Source organism: Emydura macquarii, unplaced genomic scaffold (genome assembly GCF_026122565.2).
Source record: "Emydura macquarii macquarii isolate MOO-44397 ecotype Brisbane River unplaced genomic scaffold, CSIRO-AGI_Emac_v2 contig_3044, whole genome shotgun sequence".
Lineage (NCBI taxonomy): Eukaryota > Metazoa > Chordata > Testudines > Chelidae > Emydura > Emydura macquarii.
Window position 1 is genome coordinate 758,374 of NW_027133181.1, and position 20,090 is coordinate 778,463.

The 20,090-nt window shown below is 38.4% G+C and overlaps 1 protein-coding gene across 5 annotated transcripts in view; it reads left to right on the plus strand.

Annotated features, from left to right (window-relative positions):
* The window catches only part of AFG2A (AFG2 AAA ATPase homolog A), a 285,684-nt gene that overhangs the window by 69,142 nt on the left and 196,452 nt on the right, over positions 1-20,090 (plus strand). For all 5 annotated transcript variants that reach the window (XM_067530207.1, XM_067530210.1, XM_067530211.1 and 2 more), the window contains exons 12-13: positions 4,488-4,541; positions 4,982-5,061. In XM_067530207.1, the coding sequence (XP_067386308.1) occupies positions 4,488-4,541; positions 4,982-5,061 (134 nt within the window). The remainder of the gene's footprint in view (positions 1-4,487; positions 4,542-4,981; positions 5,062-20,090) is intronic.

Genomic DNA, 20,090 nt, shown 5'->3' on the forward strand with positions numbered 1-20,090 from the left:
TTGTCTCAGTTACTTAGCTGTAAAACCCTCCTACAGTGTGTGGAACTATCATAGTTTGATGATATTTTACTTTGCAGGCCTACAGTGATATTTTGAAGACTTGATGTTCTATAGGAGAATTGAGTAAACCCAAAATTATGCAGTGGAAGAGATGTGCCTTTACTAGGCACCAGAGGGAAAAGGAGCATATATCTTTCAGTCTGAACAAACCTAATATAACAATTGGCTTCTGTCTTTCCTAAGATATTTGCCAATGTATTTTTGGGGCAGTTCTTCTGGAAAGATGTATGGGTGGCAATAGCAACTGAAGTGGGAGAAAATGGTAAGCTGTGAGCAGCAGTAGGAAGGTTTTTCTGCAGCTGAAAATAGCATGTGTTTTGAAGTGAGTGGGCTGTGAAGAAGCAATTCTGCCCCCTGCGATGCCCTGAGACCACTCTCTCTCCTCTCCCACCTTTTGGAGCGCAGTCTTGCACAGACAGCACTCTGCCTGATGCCCCAAGACCACACTGTCCTTCTTCCGCCTTTTGGAGCGCTGTGTCTCGTGCATACAGCGCTCCACACACTGCCACCAGAGTACACAGATCTTGTGGCAGCATACTCTCTGGCAGCAGCGCACGGCATTGTACTCTCTGGTGGCAGCGTGCGCTGCTGCCAGGGGCTGGACCAAAAAGGTTGGTGGGCTGTATCTGGCCCGCAGGCCAGATGTTTGACACCCCTGACTTAATTAACTAAAACTAACTTAGAATATCAAACAAGGGGAATAGTACTTGCTGAGAGCAAGGCTAGTTCTAGTAACGGTCATGGCGGAAAGAAGGAACTGAGTGGGCCCAGGGCCGGCAGCCCTTCATATACCGCGACATGTGCGCGGGGCACCAGAGCCAGCCCTACGGGATCTGCTAAGGGGAAAAAAGTTCCGGGTAACCGTGCATGGAGGCGTGCACACACCTATAGTGGAATGGACATGAGCAACACATCTCGAAGAACATCAGTTACTGGTAAGTAACCTTGTTTTTCACCGCCCCACCCTTCATCCGGTAGGTGTTCAGAAATGGGGTTAGACGATGCACGGATCAGCCTGACTCTAACGTTACTGGCAGACCCAGAGAGATTCCCTTCATCATCTCCAGGCACAACTGTGTCATCGACACTTTCCTACCAGATGACTATCGTCACTTTCAATAACTTCTATAGAGAATAGACAGTGCTCTTGAGATCCCACTGAAGAGGTGCAGGACCGTCAGCCCCAGTTACTAAACATTCTGCACAAGCAAGGCCAGAATCAGCTCCAGTAAGGGTGGCCTTACCAATCGATGCCATTCTTCAGCTGGCATGCACCACATGGCATGATCTGGCCACGTATGCAATGACCTCAAAGGGGGTCAAGAAAAGGTACTACATCCCCACCAAAAGGTCAGAATTTTATTTTCACACCCTCCATGTAATGGTCTAATGACTACTTGTTGGAGGGAAACCGGTTCTCTCAAATAGCAAAGTGTTAACCATCTTAGCCAACAAAAGATTCAATATTCCTTCACTTACATTTACAAAAGGTGACGGTCAGAGGTCCAGCTTGCATGTCAAAGCTAACCCAAGTCCAGTTTGTACACCCAGCTTAAGTTCCAGTTTTTGTGGTGTGGATTTAGGAGTGCGACTTTGGTGTGTGGATAAAATGAAGTTTATGCCAGCACTTCTCCTTTTTTGTGTGTTCTTACTGCTATTCTGGACTCCCTGTCACCATGTATAATAGCAGAGTCCATGTTACCTGTAACAAAAACCCTGTTCATGAATTGTAATTTTGGTTACCATTGTTAGAAAAGGTGAGTTACATGGGCTTTTTGATCAGCTTGCATGAAAATGTTCAGTAAAGGATGCACAGACGGTTAATGCAAAGAGAGCTCCCTCATTTTATTTTGTCTTCCAACTTATGTTACTGTTGATAAATAGAAAAATGAGAAAAAAATAAAATGTCAAATACACTTAAATGAGCATTAATTGAAAACATTTCTTCCTCTGTGGAGACATTTAAACAATATTTATTGCCTTGACTTTGTCTTGGTACTTTTAATACTTAATTTAAAAATACTCTTCAAGCACACACAATGCTATTGTACAGCAGAGTTCAGAGGTAGCAATTTTTGTTTTTAAATACTTTTTTCCCTTCAGAGATCAGAAAAGGAAACATCAGACACTGTGATATTGCCTGTAATTTTGATGCATATTGTAGTACAATCCAGTACTGCCACTGATATCAATAGCCCTGTTGGCTTCCATGAGACTGATGATGTGAATGAAGATTGCTTCTGTGAATGAGTGTTTGATGGACTGGTATCACAGCTTCAAGGGAAAAATTGTGGAAAAAGAAATCTATAGTTCTGGATAGAATCTGATACGGTTTCTCAGTATATTGGCTTGGTTTAAACAAAAAAGCAAAGCAGAAAGAGAAAACTGCCTCTTTAGTTACTTAAGGACTTCTTGGACCCACATGATCAGATTCCTCATCTGCAGTGATCATGATGTATGGCTGAGGCCCAGAGCAGCTGGATGCTGTCTCTTTGAGCTACAAGCCAGTTCTGCACAGACTGTTGCATGCTGCTTTTTTTCTTGGTGTTTACAATGAATAGGGGAAGGCCCTTTTTTGTTTTGTCTTTTTTTCTTCTCCAGAAAAATCCTGAGCTCTTCATCAGTTACGTGACTGGAAAATTATATTTTCATGCAGGTATTCAGCAGTCTCAAATTTTCCAAACTATTGACATGATGTGAAGCTTCCAGTTAACATTTTGACTTGTGCCTGTCACAGCAGTCATTTAAAGGTGGGAGTTGAGTTGGAGAAGCTGTGATAATTACATGATTGCTGTTACCTGCTAGCATGGCACATGCTACTCTGCTGCCAAGATGATGTGTTAACATAGTTAGACTTCTCTGTAGGACACGTTAGGCCTGACGTGTGCATTCATCTTACCTTCTCCTTTGTGTCATGAGCTATTTTCAGAAGTTGCACTACCAGAAACTGTATGGTTTTTTTAATTTATCACATAGGCAGTATATTTCTTCAGTTCTAAGGGGGTGTGTACCGCTCTCCATACAGATGCGGTAACTCCCAGGGATATTTTAGAATGGTACCAATTACAGTATATGTTCAGCTCAGTAAATGCTACCACAAGTCTAAAAGTGAGGGTGGAGAAGATTGGAAAAACAGCACATGTTCTATTTTACAGTAATAAACCCATCTTATATTGATGTATGTACTAATTCCAGATTGTTCCACTCAGAGAAAGAATGCAACAGCTGCGCTGTTACTACAAATACATAAAAACATATCTTTCAGTACAAATCAATGGTAGAAAGACTCTTGTTTAAAGCAAGCTGTTCCATACTGCCCTGACACTATGCCTCAAGCGTAACCTGAAGGCACTCAAAACATCTGGGCATGGAAAGGTAGTTTAGTTTCCACACCCATTGGCTTCTTTGTTGAGAATTCTACTTCTACTGGTGGAATTATGATGAGAACACCTGTTCAGTAGAAACTGGACTGCAGCCATCAGCTCATTTCACACAGGACAGCAAGCAGCCATCAGATGGTCATGACTGTAAGTCATAGTTGACATGGACCAGATTTAAATCAATGATTTATTATCAATCCCATGAAATGCTTAGTCCCATTTAAGAAACGTTATTTTTAATAATCTGGTTTATGGTAAATAGCAAGACACAGAAAGCATTGAGAGTTCTTCCTTGTTGGTTTGTTTTCATAATTGTAAGTATTTGTTTAAAATACAAACATTTTGCTGTCTCAGTTCAGTCCCTAGGGGCCAGGACTTCATAGTACAAAAGGCACTATCACATTAGGCAGTTTCCTCTGAGAGGTAAAAGAATGAATGGACTTGGATTCTGAACTACCGTCTAACCATAATATATGATATAGTACCTCCTGGTTTTATTTCAGGTGTGTTGATGAGGAAATAGATGGCAATTTCCTCTTCTTGACACTGGTTCATCAAACCATTTAAGCATGTACTTAAATTAATCCCATGCTTAGGAGTTTTGTTGAATAGAGATGGATGTTGAGAACATGTGCAAGTGCTTTTCTGCTGAATTGTGGCCCTGCAATGCTGTCAATCAAATAGCTTTTGTGATCAGTAAACCTTACTTCCATTTTTTTAAAAAGCTTCTATTCCTCATAAAACTGAAATGTAGGAATTATGATGCTAAGGTAAATTCTTCATTCACCTTCTAAATGAGAATAAATGTTGTTATAACCTGACCTACAAACACGTAGTCACCTGGTGATGTAGTCACCAATAATGTGACCAACAGAGGGAAACTTGGTGTGTAGAGGAGACTCTACAAACGAAGGAATATAATGTTTGCAAGCTGTGATTTAGTATTTTATACACAAAATGCTGTGTAACAAAATATTGATAGTGACATACCAGTAAATGAAGTTGGACTGATAATTTTAAAAAAACTGTGTTCTTATCTTTGTGTAGGGACCTGAATTGATGAATAAATATGTTGGTGAATCTGAACGAGCAGTGAGAGAGGTAAGATGATGTGAGTTGCATGTGAGGGCTCATTGTCTGTTTTGTTGGAAGTATGCTCGTTTTTCAAACTCTCTTATGTTAATAATACTTTCTCTGGTTAACCTTAAGATTTCAACAACAAAAAAAAAACCAACCAACCCTGCTTTTGTCCAGAGATCTTGAGAAGAAATTAAGTTTTTGCTTTTTATTTGCTTTTTTGTTTTTAGAAAGTTAGTGGGGTGTGTCAAAATCAGGCTCATAGTGAAAGTTACTATTGAAGCGACATTATATAGTACGATGTAACTTAGCTCCAGAGTAAGTCCACTTTTATAAAACAGTCCACAAGATGTTATTCTTTGATGCCTTTTAGCTTTTGGAGTTTGAACAGGGTGTTTGAATGCATAAGTTTTGTCCAGCAATTCCCCACTTCCTGGTAAACTATTTTATTGTTGTTTCTCTAGATCTTCAGGAAAGCCAGAGCTGTGTCACCTTCCGTTCTTTTCTTTGATGAAATAGATGCCTTGGCAGTTGAAAGGGGGAGGTAAAGAATACTTTTACGAAAATATTCAACATTCATTTCTGTTCTGATAAGTGACCTTAAAAATGGATTTGTTGAGATCCCAGGTTTATTGTCTTTTTATAATTCCATATCATATATGCACCTTTTTCAAATAAAAGGATGTCTTTCATCACTTCCAGTCCAGCAAACTCAGCGTGGCATCTGAAAGTAAGGTAGTGGTTTCATCCTTTCTCACATAGTTACCAGTAATAAAGATTCGATAGACCAAATACATAACCTTCAGTTCCCTTCAATGGTTGGGATTTGTACTACATGCTATTTCGTTACAGGTCTTGTCCATTGCTAATCTCTGATTAGGTTCCATTAATTAATTTTATTTGTCTCAGGGCTTTTGCATTACACCACTATAAGGCCTTAGTCCAGCAAAGTACTTGAACGTATGCCTGAATTTAATAATGGGAGTAATTCTGTTGAAGTGCTGTTGAAGTGCTTTGCTGGATTGGGGCCTTAACTGATGGAATGATTTCAAAGCATTTATGTCCTTAATGTGTAAAGTGAAAAAATATTGCTTCTTGTATAGCTGAGCAGTAGCGCTAACAACTTTTTCATAATATCATTCACTAAACCAGAGGGAGTTCAGAAGTTTGTTCTGTTAAAAGATAGCAGTTTTCAGATGTTGTAATTTATTTCCTTATTTCAGCAGAAATTGTCTATTTTTTCAAAAGTATCTACTTCCTCTTATAATTTAAAAGCCTGTGCAATTAGACTTTCTTTGGGTTAGTCTTTTTAAAAAATGTTCTCATTAGTAGCCTGTGTCGTACTTATTGCATGTTACGTTCTCTTTTTTTATACAAATCCAATCAGTTTAATGGGAACGTACTTTCATTATGGCCATTCTTGCTCCAAATGATGTTAGTGAGGCGTCGTCTACTTAAAACTTACACCAGCACAGCTATGTTGGTCAGGAGTGTGGGGAAAAAATCCACACACAAATAGTGACATCACTATCCACAAACTCAGAGAACAGATGCAGCCATGCTGACAGAAGAGGGTTTCTTTCAGTATAGGTAACATTGTTTAGGGAGGTATTGTTCCTGCACCTGCAGAAAAACTTTCTATTACCATAAACTGGTAAGCTCTAGGTAGCTAACATAGCTGTACTGGCATAGCTTTGTAAATAGACATAGCCTAAGAGTTTGAATTCAGTGAGAGAAGTAGCAGGCTCTGTATCCATACCAGTTTCTGGTATATCATAGATGATACCAGCTAAACGGGAAGGCAGGGATAAAAGATGTCAGTGTGATTCTTCAGCAGCTTCAGTAAATTGTTTAGTGTGCAGTGGCAACTTGTGCTGACTACAGCTATGTTCTAAAATAATTTACAAATACATCTTTATTTTCTGCTGAAATTGTAAAAGTTGATAAGTGGTACCAGGATTCGTCATAAGTCTCCCTATCAATGTATAATTTCTGTAACTAGAAAATTTGTAAAGGTGAACTGTACCATAGTAGAGCATTAGAATTACCAGCCTGCTTATCACAAGAGAAGTTGCAAAAATGTGCCTTGGAATCAAGCCAAAATAATAAATCTACTCATGGTGGAATTGTTAATGTATTTATTGTTTAGAAACTCTACTTCAGCAAGAAGAAACTTTTTTGAAGAATAAAGCACAGTAATTTTTAACCAGCCTCGTCATTCTAAGCCCTGGGGCTCTGAGGTTTTCTGGATTCTTTTAGGGGGTAAATAACCCAACTTCCCGTTACCTGAGGGGGAGAGGGGAATCGCCCTGGGACAGCTTGTTGAAGTATGCGGTATGACCTGCTGTAGTCTTATTATATTGGAGACATCTGTTTTTGGAGCTTTAAAAAGAACACGGTGAGGGAGACACAAATATTTCATTGTCAAATCTGAAGCAGATGGGAGGTAAAATATGTAGCAGAGTTCTCATAAAATTCATCTGAAATTAAACGATGTAGGAAACCAGACAAGGCACTTATTAGAAATGGCCTGTTTTTACAGGCTGATTTTGCACAGTAGGAATTTGCAAATGCATTAGAGATGCTAATGATTTGCAGCCTCTGGAGATCCATTTCCTGTACTATTACTAACCATACTAAAGATTTCAAGGAAACACCTGTTTATGTTGTCCCCCTCTTCCCTAAGTGAGTTGAATTATTTTTCTCTCTATCTTGACCAGTGCAAAACACTGTGGTACAATTTTTGTAAAGATTTTTTTTTTTCTCTTTTGAAATTCTATTTAAAAATTTTCGTATTTGTTGACTCCATTTGTACAGAAAATGAGCCAGATCCAAGAAGTCTGGAGGCAGGTAACCTCTTCTGGTATTGGGAGACATCTCTGGGGTAGAAGTATTTCTCTATAGGCAGACATAGGGAAACTGTTGAGCTGCTAAGGTAGTTTTCGGCATAGTTCAAAATAGTATACACAGATGGAATAATACTTATTAAGCTTTTCTAACTAATCCTCCCAGTACAAATAATTAGTGTTATCCCCAATTTAAAGATGAGAAAATTGACTGATTTGACTAAGGCCAAAGAGCAAGAGGCACTGTTAGAACTGGGATTAGAACTCAGAAATTCCTGGCTTCCATCCTTTTGTTGAAACTATTAGATAATGCCTCACATAAATATGATTGTCAAATTAAGATACATAGTATTGCAATGTTACTGCATCTCATTTGTACATTGGTAATCCATAACCCCATAATTTAATATGTAACCCAGCACACTCTCCCTACTGTGGTTCCTGGTAATGGTTTTCTATTACAGCAGAGTGCTGTAGAATGCTCCTTATTAAGACTGCATTGTCTTTACAAAATATACCAATGAACAAATGCAGTTCATAGAATACTAGAGAATTACCACAAACAAATGAAGCAAAACTACATTAGTGGCCCTTAGAAATTTGTCTTTTGCCTTTAACAACCATACAAGGAAGCACTCAAAGTACAGAGGTAACCTTACCTATTTGTCTCATTTAAAAGCAGCAAGTTTTTTAGAGTTACTTGTCCAACAAATGAGCAATTTTGTAATTTAGTGTTATGTGTTCATCATATGTCTTCTACTTGTTAATTAGAAAAGAATTAGAAATCACAACTGAAAATTGGCAATACCATAATCAAAATACAGACATAGATGGCATTGCACTGAGTTATAGTGCATACAGCAATGATCTAGCTTGTGTCCAATTTTTAAAATAAGTTTATTAAGTATCTAGAAGGTCTAAACTACATATTTCATTTCACAGCCAGTACTAAATTGAGAGGAGCTGTGAATAGTAGAAAGACCAGAAAATAATACGCAGTAATCAAAAGATTAGAAACATGGGCAGAAAATATTAAAATGAGATTTAATTTGCAAAAATGTCATTTTAAACATCTGGGGGAAAATAATCGTATGTAAGTAACAATCACTAGGAGTGAGAAACCTGGAAATCAGTAAAGCAAAAGGGACTTGAGGATAATCCTGAATGATATAGAAGTTATGAGTTTGCAATATGGCAGTATGAAAAGACCCATTTAGTTAGAGCTGTATACACAAAGATATATAGTTATGAGCAAGGAGATAATGTTTTCTTTCTATTAAGCTCAGATTTTACCTAGAATATTGCCCCTCTATCAGGACTATATTGGCACTGAAGGAGGTTGAGAGAAAAACAAAAATAATTAGGGGCTGACAGGATTGAGATTGAGTTTTAAATATGTATCAATAGGCAAATGTGAAGGGAAGGAGATAAGTATAAATATGTGAAGGGTGTAAACAACCAGTATAGGGAGGAATTACTGAGGACATTACGAGGGGTTAAAAGTAGAAATAATGAAATTAAATTAAGAAAGGGAAAACTTCTAGTGAAAACAATTTTTTTTTTGACAGATATTTTATGCTGTAGAATAGTCACATGGGAAAGTAGTTGCAGTCTATTGCTTGGCACATTTCAAACAAAACTGGACAAACCATAAATTAATGTACAATAAGGACCAGTCCTGCACTGGCAGAGAGAAGGATTAGATGATATAATAGATGTTTTCCATCCTTCCATGGTTCTGACTAACTCTAGATTCCATTAGTTAGTTATGTTTTTCTTTAACTTCTGTAAAATGGTGTTATGACTGTTTGCAGAAAAGACTATGACGTTAAGGTCAGGCACATGTGGCTGGTCCAGATACAACAGTGAGCAAAGAGTGTTTGGTTCCAAATAATCCTTTCCCCTTTCAAAACTCAAAACTCTTAACAAAGTGCGTAGTTGCAAAGAATTATGGGTATTTGTTATTACTTGGTATCTAGACTATGTAAAACCTAATTCTTCTGACCATTAGAGGTTGCCAACAGGAAATGGCTTGGTAATCAGACTTGAAAGTGATGAATGAACATGGCTCTGTGTAAGTGCAGCACAGACAGTCTGTTTGCCGAATTGAAGAGATCTATGTGCTTTGGAAATGGGACATTGTTTATATATGTAAATTTTGGGGATTTTTGGCCAGTAGACTTATTTGTTCCTTTTCTTGACTTTCTGAAACAAGGTAACTTTTTCCCCTTAACTGCAAAATCTTGTAAGACACAAAGCATTGTAAGCCGGAGTGAAAGACACTGTTAAATTCCTTTTTTTTAAAAAATATCAATATTATGCATTATAAAATCAAAGACTGAGATAGTTATTATCTGTTATAAAGCAGTCTGCTTTATTTGGGCAGGGAAGGGGTGATCAGGAGAAGTACCTCTGTATAGTAGCCCATCAAAGGAGTAATATAGAGATGATATGTGGGGGACTAATGTTTTTTTTTTCTGTCTTCTGTGCATAGATTACATGAAAATGATCAAACCATTGTGTGAAGATAAATCTCTAAATTTATAAGCCACAGTTTTCAAACCTATAGATTTTAATGGGAGCTTGGGTTACTCAGTGTCTAAAATCAGGTACTTTGTTGAGGTGCCAAAATATGGGTTTAGAATCCTAACTTTAGGTACCCAACTTTGAAAATGTTTGTCCTTGAGGAATAGAATCTTCTCTTTACAGTGTGTGGCATCTCTGTAATAACAGGGGATGTGGGAAATCATCTGTCTTTAACCAAAATTGGCTGCCTTTCTGAAAGGTTTGCTTTAGCACAAACACACGTTGTTGGCTTGCAGAAATCCCTGGGGAAAATCTATGGTCTGTATTATGCAAGAGGTCAAATTGATCCAAATTCTTCCTTCTGGCCTTAAAATGTGTGACTGGGATGGGTGCAGGGCAAAGTGCCCAAAAATGGGTAAGAGGTTCCCAGCAGAGAATTCTCCTGTGTAGTGTGAATGTCCTCTAGCACAGAGTTGAGGAGATGGCAAAGCCCTCTCCTCTCCCCCCTCCCCCATCTGTCCCCATGCCCCGTCACTGGTGTAAAAGGGAAGAAAGGGCAGTAGGAATAGTGTGGTAGTGTGGGGGAGAGGAGGCATGGAAGAGCAGAGCTTCACTACACTAGAAACTCCGCTGTTGTTGTAAGGGATGTTCTGCCAGCAGTGCAAGTTACCTCAGGACTTCTCTTGCTCTAACTTACCCAGGGTGTTGGTGGCCCTGAATCGGGAGAACCGCAACTAATTCACTGCCATTATTCAGCACATCTGAGCTTCATTCGAATGCTGTGGAAAATCAGGGCCTTTGAATCTCTAGCTGTTGCTGTCTGAACTCTTTAGTGCTGGAGTTAGCTTCCATTTAGGAAGAGTGGCTGGTGAAATAGGTTGGCTCCTCTGAGTCAGATTTCTATGAAGGTTCCTAGTGAGGATTTGTAAAGAGGTGAAGTTTTTTTTTTTTTTTTTTTAAATAAATTCGTCAGAAAACTGGGTAAGAGGTTACTTTGGAATATTTACAAGCTGCACTGTTTCATATGCTGGTTAAACTTCATGAATGTCTGACACCACTATATACTCAGTAAAGTTAACTGCTAAAGGCTCTTGGCTTAAATAGTCTTTATCTGTAAATTTCACTTCTAATTTTAGCAGACTGTATATTTTTCATTTTGTAATTTGAGCTCCCATTTCTCTTGAAGTCAGTGGGAGCTTTTATTGACAGGAGTGGATAGGCCCTGACTTTGCAATCATTTAGCCCAATCATTTAACTGATTTCAAGTGGGACTACGTACATGTGTAAAGTTTAGTGCTTTCAGGTTCAGGGAATTAGCCCTTATAAAGGTATTTCTTTTGGAAGAAAAAGGAGACCTAATTGTATTTTAAAACCAATTAAATATTTTAGGCTTAGTTTATAATCCAACTGGAAGTACAATGGCATTGTATTTAAATATTGATATAATGCATGGCTCTAAAAGAGAAATCCAGACTAGTTATTCACATTCTAGTCTGTAGTACTTCCAGATTAAACTTTAGTTGCTTCCATAGTAGACATGATTGATTACAGTTTTCAACTTGATTAACTTTCAGGAATGCACAGAAGGAGAAATGCTGAGGAAATGGAATGAAAGGAAATGGAAAATGTACTGTGCATCAGGTTTCTTCTTTTAAGACAGCTGCAATGCAGACAGAATAACAGGATTCTAAGTGTTAGCATCTTCCTGTTGTGCCTAGGCATTTGCAGCACAGATGGGAGAACAAGGTTTATAAGTCTCCCCTCAATACACATGCAATTATTGTCATGAGTCGACAAGGAGATATAAATGGTCTGGGTAATATCTTTTGACCAACCATCTAAATAATTATGAATTGTGTGTGTTTGGGGTGGATCCATTGGAAGAAGGTCTGTGGGTATTCTCCTGCAGGAAATTCTAACAGACAAAATTTGCTATTTGGTGCAGTCTGGATCATTTCAAAGGCAAAAACTTTGTTCTGCAAGAACCAGATATTGGCTTTGTGTACACAACTCCAAATTAATTCTTAAAAAGGATAGTTTCTATGAGAGAGAGAGAGAGAGAGAGAGAGAGAGAGTGAGAGAGAGAGAGTGTGTGTGTGTGTGTGTGTGTGTACAGTGATAAGTGCTATAGCATATGTATCATGCATCATATGGATCACTATATCATATGTATCACTGTATACACAGTATGTTTGTATACAGTGATAATGAGTTTTATATTTTAACATAGCTTTTAGAATGAAACTTTTTTCCATATATGGTGTTCTTTCCCTTATTTTCCCTCAGTCTTTCTTCTCATTCTGATCCCCAGCAATTCTCCTCTTCCCTATTCCTAATCTCTCCTTACTTCCTCATGTTGTCTTGCTGCTTTTCCTTTCTGATTTGTTCTCTGTTGTTCCCTTTTTTCTTTTTCTGCCCTCAGCCCCTTAGAATGAATGTTTTATCTCTTCTCATGTACTTACTCCTTCTCCCCAAACATACCATCTTGCCCCATATCCACTCCTTCTCTTTCACATACATAAATATACACTTAGCACCACCTCAGTTCACTAGCTCTCTTCCCACTCAGACACTGCTCCAATCCACTCTTTTCCCCTAACCCCTCTTGCTGAACTGCCCCCTCTCCCCCCCCCCTCCAATCTGTTTTTTCCCTCTCTGCAAAATGCATTTGGCATGTCTTCCTGCCTCTTCACTAAATCCAAGAGAGTGTATTTTCCTCTGCTCTGCTCCCATCAAAATCCATTCTGTATGTGTGTCTATTTCTTCCTTCATTGTCCTTATATTATCTTTTGTGATTGAGCTAAGGTGAGGAGAAAGGTCCGGACTGATGGAGTAGTGCTGGTAGAAATCTGGTTCCCAGATCTCTCTGGGGAACAGGAAGGCTGTAGGGGGCATAGTCTTCTCCAGAGAGACAAGAGACAAAGTTGTTCAGTCTCCCAGAGATAGCAAGCATAGGCAAGACAATTTCTACACAGGAATGGAAGGAGTGAGTGAGTGACTGCCAGGTGCTCTTTCCCTCTCCTCCTCCTCACTTTGGGGAGGCAGGAGAGAATGAGAGTTGGCAGGGCTCTTACCCCATTTCTCACTAGCAGGAGATTGGATAGAGGAATGCTTAGCAGCCCACAATGAGAAGGAGCTCTGCCTCTCTAATATGAGAGCAGACTGATCCAGTGAAAAACAGATCACAGGACCCATTCTGACCAGTGTGGGCCTGCACAGTTGGGAGAACACTCAAAAATCTAAATGCAACACTGTGAATTAGGGAGGATGTAACTCTGGCTTTCCACACCTTGGTAAGTTACATTCAGAGTAACATACATTTTTGCAGATCCTTTTTATTTTTCATGATTGTACTCTTCTACAACCCCTTCTCAAAAATACTTATGGTTTCCTTCTCCTTTTCCTGGGTTGTTTTGCTACTCCTCCTGTGATGAGAGGCTGGAGTTAATGGAGAAGATGCATATGTACACAGAGGAAAAGTAAGATGTTCATGAAGCCCAAAATTTAACCCAAGCCCTGGATTACATGATTTGCCCAGGTTCTCTCCTTTTGAGTGATCTGCAGTGCTGAGAGATGGAGGGGAAAAGGATAAAGATGCATTACAGTGGGTAATGCCTGACTATAATTGGGTGTAAAACATATGGCAGCAGTGTAGTAGTGCCCAAACATAGGGTGCTGGTGAGGGAAGAAGGAGAAGGGTTAACGTTATGGCCTCCTTTGTAGCTTTATTTGTCACCCCCACTACAGCCAAAACAATTGCATACTTTGAAGGAAGATTTCTTATTTTAACACTTGTTTTGGTTTTTAGTTGGTCAAAATTTTTAGTTGATTAACTTGCAGGGAAGTACATTACAAACTATCAATGATAGGCTTTTCTATAGAAAGGCAATCACAGTAGTATACAAACAGTGGTCTGACTTCACTGGAGTTGTGCCTGCATATGCCAGATGTGAATTTGGCTCAATATTTCTAAAAGATAGATAATCAGTGTTTCAGTAATAATTATACATGTTTTTGCTATCCATCTGCTTTGTGAGAAACCTGATGTGCTGTGGGGGTAGGAGGGAAAACACTTAACATCTCTGCAGCACAGTTTCCCATTTCTAAAATGGTAGTAATGTTTACCTTGAAAGGGTAATGAATGGATGCATGTAAATTGTGTTGAAATCCTTGAATGAAAGGTGCTACAGGAAACAGAAGTGTCAGTTATAACCATACTTACATGAATGTGGTGACCTATTTTATAAGGTCAGTAATTTTACTCAAGATCTGGAGATGTTTCTTGAAGTCCTATCAGTGTTTAAGAAAAAAGGCTCAACTGTAAAATAAGGGTCTCGTCCTGCAATCTCTAGATACACAAATAGTCCTTAGTCACATAAGTAGTTCCCTTGGACCTGTAAGTAAAGGTCGCAGGACGGAAATGTATATTTATGGAGATGAGCCTTCCTTTTGTAAGGCATGATAATATCCATTTTAAAAGGCCATTTTTCTTGGCAAATACCTTAATTTTCATTGCGAAAAATTACTATTAGCTGGAAAGATATTGCCATTATTATTATTTACAACTAATGTTATCGAAGTAGAGTTTATTCTTAATATTGTGGAAAACCTTGAACTGCCAAAGCCAGACATCAAAATTGGTGAGGGAAGGAAATAAAACAGTATGACAGTTAATTACGATCATGGCAGTTGGACTGAAAAGACTGACTTGGCAGGTGCTTCTTGCTGACAGTTTATCCCTACAAAGCCCTGACTCAATAAAATCTTTCAGACTGTCTGAGCGGAGTGACTTTTGTGTGGGAGTATGCTGACAGGGGGGCTCTGGTGTTTCAGGAACCCTTTACCTCAATTGCTTATAGAGATGTTCACAATCCTGGGTTATTTGAGCAGATATCAACTTTTTTTATATCAATTTTTTGATATCAACTATTTTGTTATGTCAATAAGTTTTACATTTCTTTCAGTGTTACATTATTTTCTTGGCATTCCAGTAAAAGTAGTAATTTGAGATTTTGTCATTTCCAGGAAGATTTTTAAAGCTCATACCTTTCGATTTTTATTATAACATTTTTTGGTACAAAAGACTCTGCCTTTATGTAGGTTTTAACTAATATTATATGGTACATATAATGGGGCAGATAGTCCCCTCTCCCTGAAAAACTGGGAGAATTTTTCCATAGAAATCTCAGTGACACTCCCATGTAGATTATCCCACAGCATGCTATTGAGTGGAGGGGTTCACTTATCCATGATAAAGCCTTTGGGGTGTCTCCCCTAACCTGGTTATTCCTATGAGCTCAGGGTAATCTGAGATGCTACCCTTGGAAAACCCTCCACAACCTCTCACTAGTTTTCTCGCAGTGGAGCTCCAGCAAATCTACCTGAGAGCGATCTAAGCCTTGCCTTTAAAACACCCGTCCTCTTTGTAATCAGTCATAGTCAGTGTTCCAAACTTGGCACAATAAGCTCACCAGTTCATACTTCATAGGTAGATAAGTTGAATTCCATGTTTTATCATGAGACCTCAGTGCTCTGCCTCCTCTGTATAGATGTTAAATTCCATTGCATGTCTTGTAAGAGTAGGGTTTCCCCTGGAGCTCCCTATCGTTGTTCTGCAATAACCCTTGTGTCCCCTGGGCTGCTACCCTCCTCTCCTTCCCAAAAGGCTGACTTTGTGGTGCTCCGTATTTATTTGGCCAAATCTTGCTGACCTTACCGTTATTGTCTTCAGTAGGACTATTTTTCTGAGTGAGGTGAGCAGGATTTGGCCCAGGGTTTGTGATTTCAGATGATTTGAGGTGAATGCCATATAAACGTGTAAATTAGTCTCTAAAACCTCATTTGATTGGTCAGAGAAGTGTCATCTCTGGGACTCAGCACAGGTCCAGGACCAGGAGCTGCTGACTTCTAATCTCAGTTCTGTCACAGACTCTTCTGTGTCTTGAGCAAGTCACTTAAACTCTCCCACCTCTGTAAAATGGGTGCAAACATAGATGCCTACCTCATGGTTGTATTATGAGGGTTAATTTGTTAATGTTTTGATGGAATCCTTATTAATGCTAGGTGGTATTTATTTTGTTGTTACTTCACCATCATTTTTTTCTTTCAGATTTTCTTGTTTGTCCAGTGAGTGATGTTATGCTTTCTATTATCAGCCTCCTAAATATAATTTACTGTGGCCCTAAATTTGTTTTCTTTGGAGTCAGTTGCAGAGCTGTCTTCTGTGGGAGCAGTCGTTTATTCAGTCATTTTTCTGGAATGGTAAACAGCAGAGTCACTATTGCTGAAAATCAGTTGAGCATGCACATTATATGGGGTCGTCTTAGTCTTCTTATTGATTTAAAAAAATGTAGCAGTGTTTGGCCTTCAAGTTATGTGGCAGTTTGTATTTAAACCAGATAAAAGGAACCAGGGAACTTCATCATTCTTATAGATACCTTTTTTAAGGTGCTTAAAGCATTATTTTGAGAAAGTAAGTAGGTTCTTGGGTTGATTTTAAGCAGTTAATCCAAAAGACACTGGTAAAGCTTTCTTTCGATTTCTTTGAATTTACCTTTTATTGAGCAATTCTTTTCTTCTACCTTCTTATCTACTACATTAAAGTCCTGATTCTGCAACTTGACTTTGTGCAGGACTCCTGCACCAAATCCCATTGAAGTCAACAGAGTTCTGTACAGGCAAACTGCTGAACCTGATCAATTTCAGCATCAGGGCCTAAATAAATTTCTCAGTCAAAATGATACATGCTGTATTCTGCAAAACTACTCATTTTTATATAAATCTTACAAACACCTGTAGAACTAAGGTATGGGCTCTATTTCATTATGAATGCAAGTTGACAAATATCATCATGAGCTGAACCTTATTTTGGGGGATTTTTAAGCTTTTAAGTTTAAGAAGTGAAAAAATAAATAGCAGATGGTTCTTACCTCAAAAATGGCTTCATTTTCTAAGCTAGTTATTCAAGTCTTGGAGGTGAATGTCTATTTATTTGAGAGGGTGATAAATAATAAGCACATCACTTACACAGCATAGTGCCAAATGTTCATAGTGCTGTACAGTGGCTTAGATGTGCCAAACAAGTACAGTCCATAATGCCTTGGCAGGGGGAAAAAAAAGTTGGAGTCAGCAAGCTTCTCTCTTCTCCCCTTTCACCCAAACAGCCACTCTTCCAGCTCTTTCTTTGGGCACCTGTGCCAGGGTGACCAGGCTCCCACTGATTTAAATGGGCATTGGTTCAAGCTCAAGGAGCTGGAAGGGGGAAGGTGAACTGAGGTTAATCCCTTTTTTGTTATGGTACAAGTAGTGCCAGTGAGCTCTGTCACAGAATCCCATATGTTGAGCAGAATATGCTCTGCTTTGGTTGTCAATCATAGATAGCAGTGGTTAATTTTAAGACTTTGATGCAATATAAAATACACCTGTATTCTAGGGATCTCTCTCTCATTTCAGAATTCACTATTATTGAGGCCTAGATTCTGTCTTTCCTTACCCTAAATAGTACCGTTAATCTACAAATAGTCTCATATGGCATACTTTGGAATTTTGGGAATTTGTGTTATGGGTAAAGACATGCGCATGCATGCTCTCTGAAACCAGTGGGCTACCTGCAGAGTTATTTACAATTCAGTTGGAGTAAAGGTGGCAGTATTTGACTTCAATTGATTTTTAAAAATGAAGAGATTATTGTAAATTTGTAGAAAATGGGTTAAAGAAAGAAGAGCTGACAAAAAAATTAATCCATACACAAAAAGAATTACTTGCAAAACTGATAGGAATGCTTAGTACTTGGCTACTGCTTTACATTTTTCAGACCACTGCACAAACCATCATATTTCATATTTTTAAAAAGACCCGTGAGATTTTATTTTCACAACATTACAAATGATTTCAAATTCTCAGGCAGTAATGAAGCTGCCAGACTCCTCTTATCCCCTTTTTTAGTTTGGAGCTCTGGGAATTTGTCGTGAGGGTAAGGCACACACACTTGCTCGCGCGCGCACGCTTTCTCTCTCAAACTCCTAATTTTGACTGCCTTCATTCTCAGTCTGTTTGTTGACAGGAAATGAGTCTGTACCAGTATGTGCTTTTTGAGCACTATTTCTGTGTTGTTGTGATGATGATATCATTGTGTGGAAGTCAGGTAGAGGGGAAAAAAAGTCTGCTTGGCTGGCAGTTGGTTTTGGCAATGGGTAAGCTGGATTGGAGGGATAATCATAATTTGTTTTTCTGACTGCTGTTTGTATTAAAAGTCGAGGCAGCCTTAATGAGCATTGCTTGCATTAATTTGAAACCCTTGCTGAGAAATCCTGGGAAAATGGAAAAATGCATACTTGTATATCACCCTTCTGATTAACAGTTTATGCAGCACTGGAGCTCCTCAGAGCACATGGGGACAATGCCGTTCTGGAGCAGCTGGTGAAGAAATTTCTAGCTATAAATGTCTGCCAGTCTGCATTTTTATAGGATATCCTATTAAGCTAAAAGAGTTTATTTACTGTCGAATATATGCTAAATATAGTGTGCAATATGACAGCCTAGTTCAACATGTAAATACAAGCAGGGAAATTCAAGGCAGCTGTCTGTGTATCATCAGATTGCAGACATTTTATTTGCAGAGATTTTTAATTTTTTTTTTCAACCATGTATCTTTATTATAAAATATTTTCCCTCTGCCTGTAGCATATTTGCTATCTGATGCCAAATAATAAAAAAGGCCCCATCTTACACTGGGTTCTGCTTACTTGGCTGTCGGTCTGGTACCAAATACCATTGATTTCAATGGGGCTCTGCATGAAGATAGGAGTTCATGCTGTTGGAGTAGTGTGCAGGATTTGGGAGGAGAGGGAAAGTATGTTCTTAAGCCTTATGTACAAATAGCAAGTACTTTGTAATTTAACTTCCTTTTTTACTCTTTGAAAACATTTGGGGATTTTGTCATCAATGAGATTAATTGAGATATTCAGTTATTTTTCAAGTTAACCCTGTCAGTGGTTTTTATACTTGAAATAAACATTCTCTCCATACTGAAAACTTGCAACATAGATGTTCATGTCAGGAGGCATCCAATGACCCACTCTCAAAAATATACAAGTATTCCTGCTGTTTCTTAACCCCTCCTCTCCCCCCCCCCCCAATTGCCTCCTCTCTCAGTGACTTCTGGTTTTAGACCTTTTTCATGTGCAACTTTCATTTAGACCCTGATCTTGTAGAGATTGTCATGCCTAACTGTGTGCTTGTGAGTAGTCCCAAAGGTGTGATGTTAAGCACATGTATAAGTCTTTGCAGTGTGGGAGGCTTTTCTCCCTATTAAGACTAGTTTATTTTACGAAAGTTGATTCTCATTTATTTAAACATTTATTTCATTTGAAAAGTATTTACTACCCTTGTGCAAACAACTGTAGTATTTTATCACATTCAGCTCAGTTTAGGTTGATGGGGCTATGACCCCAGGATATTAGAAATGCACTATTTGGGGTAATTTCTAACACTGCTGCAGCACAACAGAAAAAGCTGACAACTAACAAACCAAGTCCCTTCTCTAATATGTCCTAGCAATCCCGTAGGGCCACCCTATTATTGTGTGTTAGTTTGTGTTAGGCAGCATTTATTAAACCTGAAGGGAGTTTCTTCTTGATTCTGAATATCATCAATAACTTAAACTATTATTTTTCCCTGGAAAATTATACAAACAGCAATAGCAGTTATTCATAGAGAATCTACACCAAAACTATTTTGTGAGTTTTGATCCCTTTGATTTTAAAGCATTTAGCAAGCTCTGTTCTCAAATGTAAATTTCATCAGCAGTGCTGTTGCATTAGTACACATGCAGCATAAGAATGCAAAAATAAGGATATTCTTTATGTACTGTATAAATATGCAGAAATTAGAAGTTTTATTGTATCTTAAAGTCTAGTATGATTTTTTTCATGTTAAAGTACAATATGGCCAACAACTATTATTTGTGTGTTTGCATGTATACACAATCTAGTTATTTAAAAAGAATTGTTGTAATGTTAAGGCTCCCTTAGCAATATAAGTTGTGCCGGAGACAAAAGAAATATTTGCCAAAGAAAGGAGGAAGATTTTATAAATAATGGAGAATAACATTTTAAAAAATATATTGGAAAGTGTCACTTTAAACACAGGGAGAGAAAGTGGCAGAATATTATGAAGAAATGTGAGTAGTCTGTAGGAAACA